The following is a 1,177-nucleotide window of genomic DNA, read 5'->3' as shown; positions in this document are numbered from 1 at the left end:
AGGAAATTTTGAAAAGAAATTAGTGTTCGCTCCTGAACACTTCTACCCGAGTTTGTACGTAAAGTTCTATAACAAGCGAGGAAAATGAAGAGCTCAGCTGCTGGGGATAGCAAACACATATTCCAACACTGAACATAACAGCAACTGTGAAGGCAATGCCTACTGCAGTGAGATCCTGAACGTGACGAGCCAGATGAACAGCCAGCCTACGACTAGCAGCTGCTGATGGCTCCTGCCCAGCTGATTCGGATGACACCTGCCATCCACATGCTATCAATGAGAGCTCATCTAATGTCATCCCCACCTTCTCCAGCGCCTCCTCAGCACTGCGTCTCTTCCTCCGTTCGGTCTGTAGCATGGTGACTATCTTGGCCATCTCTCCCTGAGCGGAATACAATCCTATCATCACTCCGCAGGAGGGACTCGTCACCTCTGACTGCTTGGAAGAGCTCTTCAGAGTCGCCATGAGACGATCGTTCAAAGCCAGGATGGAGTTGATGTACGCCTGACGTCATAGACATGACCACTACAGAACAGGAAGGAGCCTACCTCAGTGCGGCTGGTCGCTGCAGCGTTATCATCCTCAACCGACTTCAAGATTGCCTGTGTTCTTTCTATCACTGACGACAGCTTCTTCTCATTGGCCTCGCTAGCCTTCTCCAATCGAGCCTATAACGGCAGCATGACCCGGAATCCATACCTTGGATGAGATCAGCAATATCCTCACCTTTCCATCGTCGATCTCTCTCTGTCGCCTCTCAGCCAACTGCGTGTACTTATCAGCCAGCTTGTGGTACAGCTCCTTCATCTCTACGATGAGCTCGTCCTAAACCCATCACTGCTGGTCATACTCCCACAAGGGTAGCTCACCTTCTCCTTAAGCGATGCGGCCGCCTTGGAAGCGACATTCTTGACCTCGGCGAGCCGGTCGGCCCCCGACTGCTGCCATGCCCTTGCGAGTGCACTACCCTTCTCGTGCGCTTCGCTCAACTGCTCGTGCTGAAGAGGTCATAGTGACTTAGGCAAGGAAACCCACATTACGTACCAAAGTCTTGATCTCCTTGTAATACTCCACCACCAAGGTTGCACGGTTCTCCGCTTCTTCCCCCTGAGGGTACTCCACTCACTGTGTTACAGCAGGAGGCTCCCCTACCAGCACTGCCACGTCCTTCACTAG

The 1,177-nt window shown here is 52.3% G+C and overlaps 1 protein-coding gene across 1 annotated transcript; it reads right to left on the bottom strand.

Moving 5' to 3' along the window:
• Positions 1 to 163: 163 nt before the first annotated feature.
• Pmar_PMAR009321 (hypothetical protein) lies at positions 164 to 999 on the bottom strand (the record flags this gene model as incomplete). Its single annotated transcript, XM_002774700.1, has 6 exons — positions 164 to 256; positions 305 to 382; positions 431 to 505; positions 550 to 669; positions 728 to 826; positions 871 to 999. Coding segments are annotated over 6 exons (594 nt in total), but the record flags the coding sequence as incomplete, so codon positions are not given.
• Positions 1,000 to 1,177: the final 178 nt, after the last annotated feature.

This window comes from Perkinsus marinus (genome assembly GCF_000006405.1).
Source record: "Perkinsus marinus ATCC 50983 genomic scaffold scf_1104296957810, whole genome shotgun sequence".
Taxonomy (NCBI): Eukaryota; Perkinsozoa; order Perkinsida; family Perkinsidae; genus Perkinsus; species Perkinsus marinus.
The sequence above is the reverse complement of the archived record's forward strand: the minus strand, read 5'-3'. Positions and strand labels throughout refer to the sequence as shown.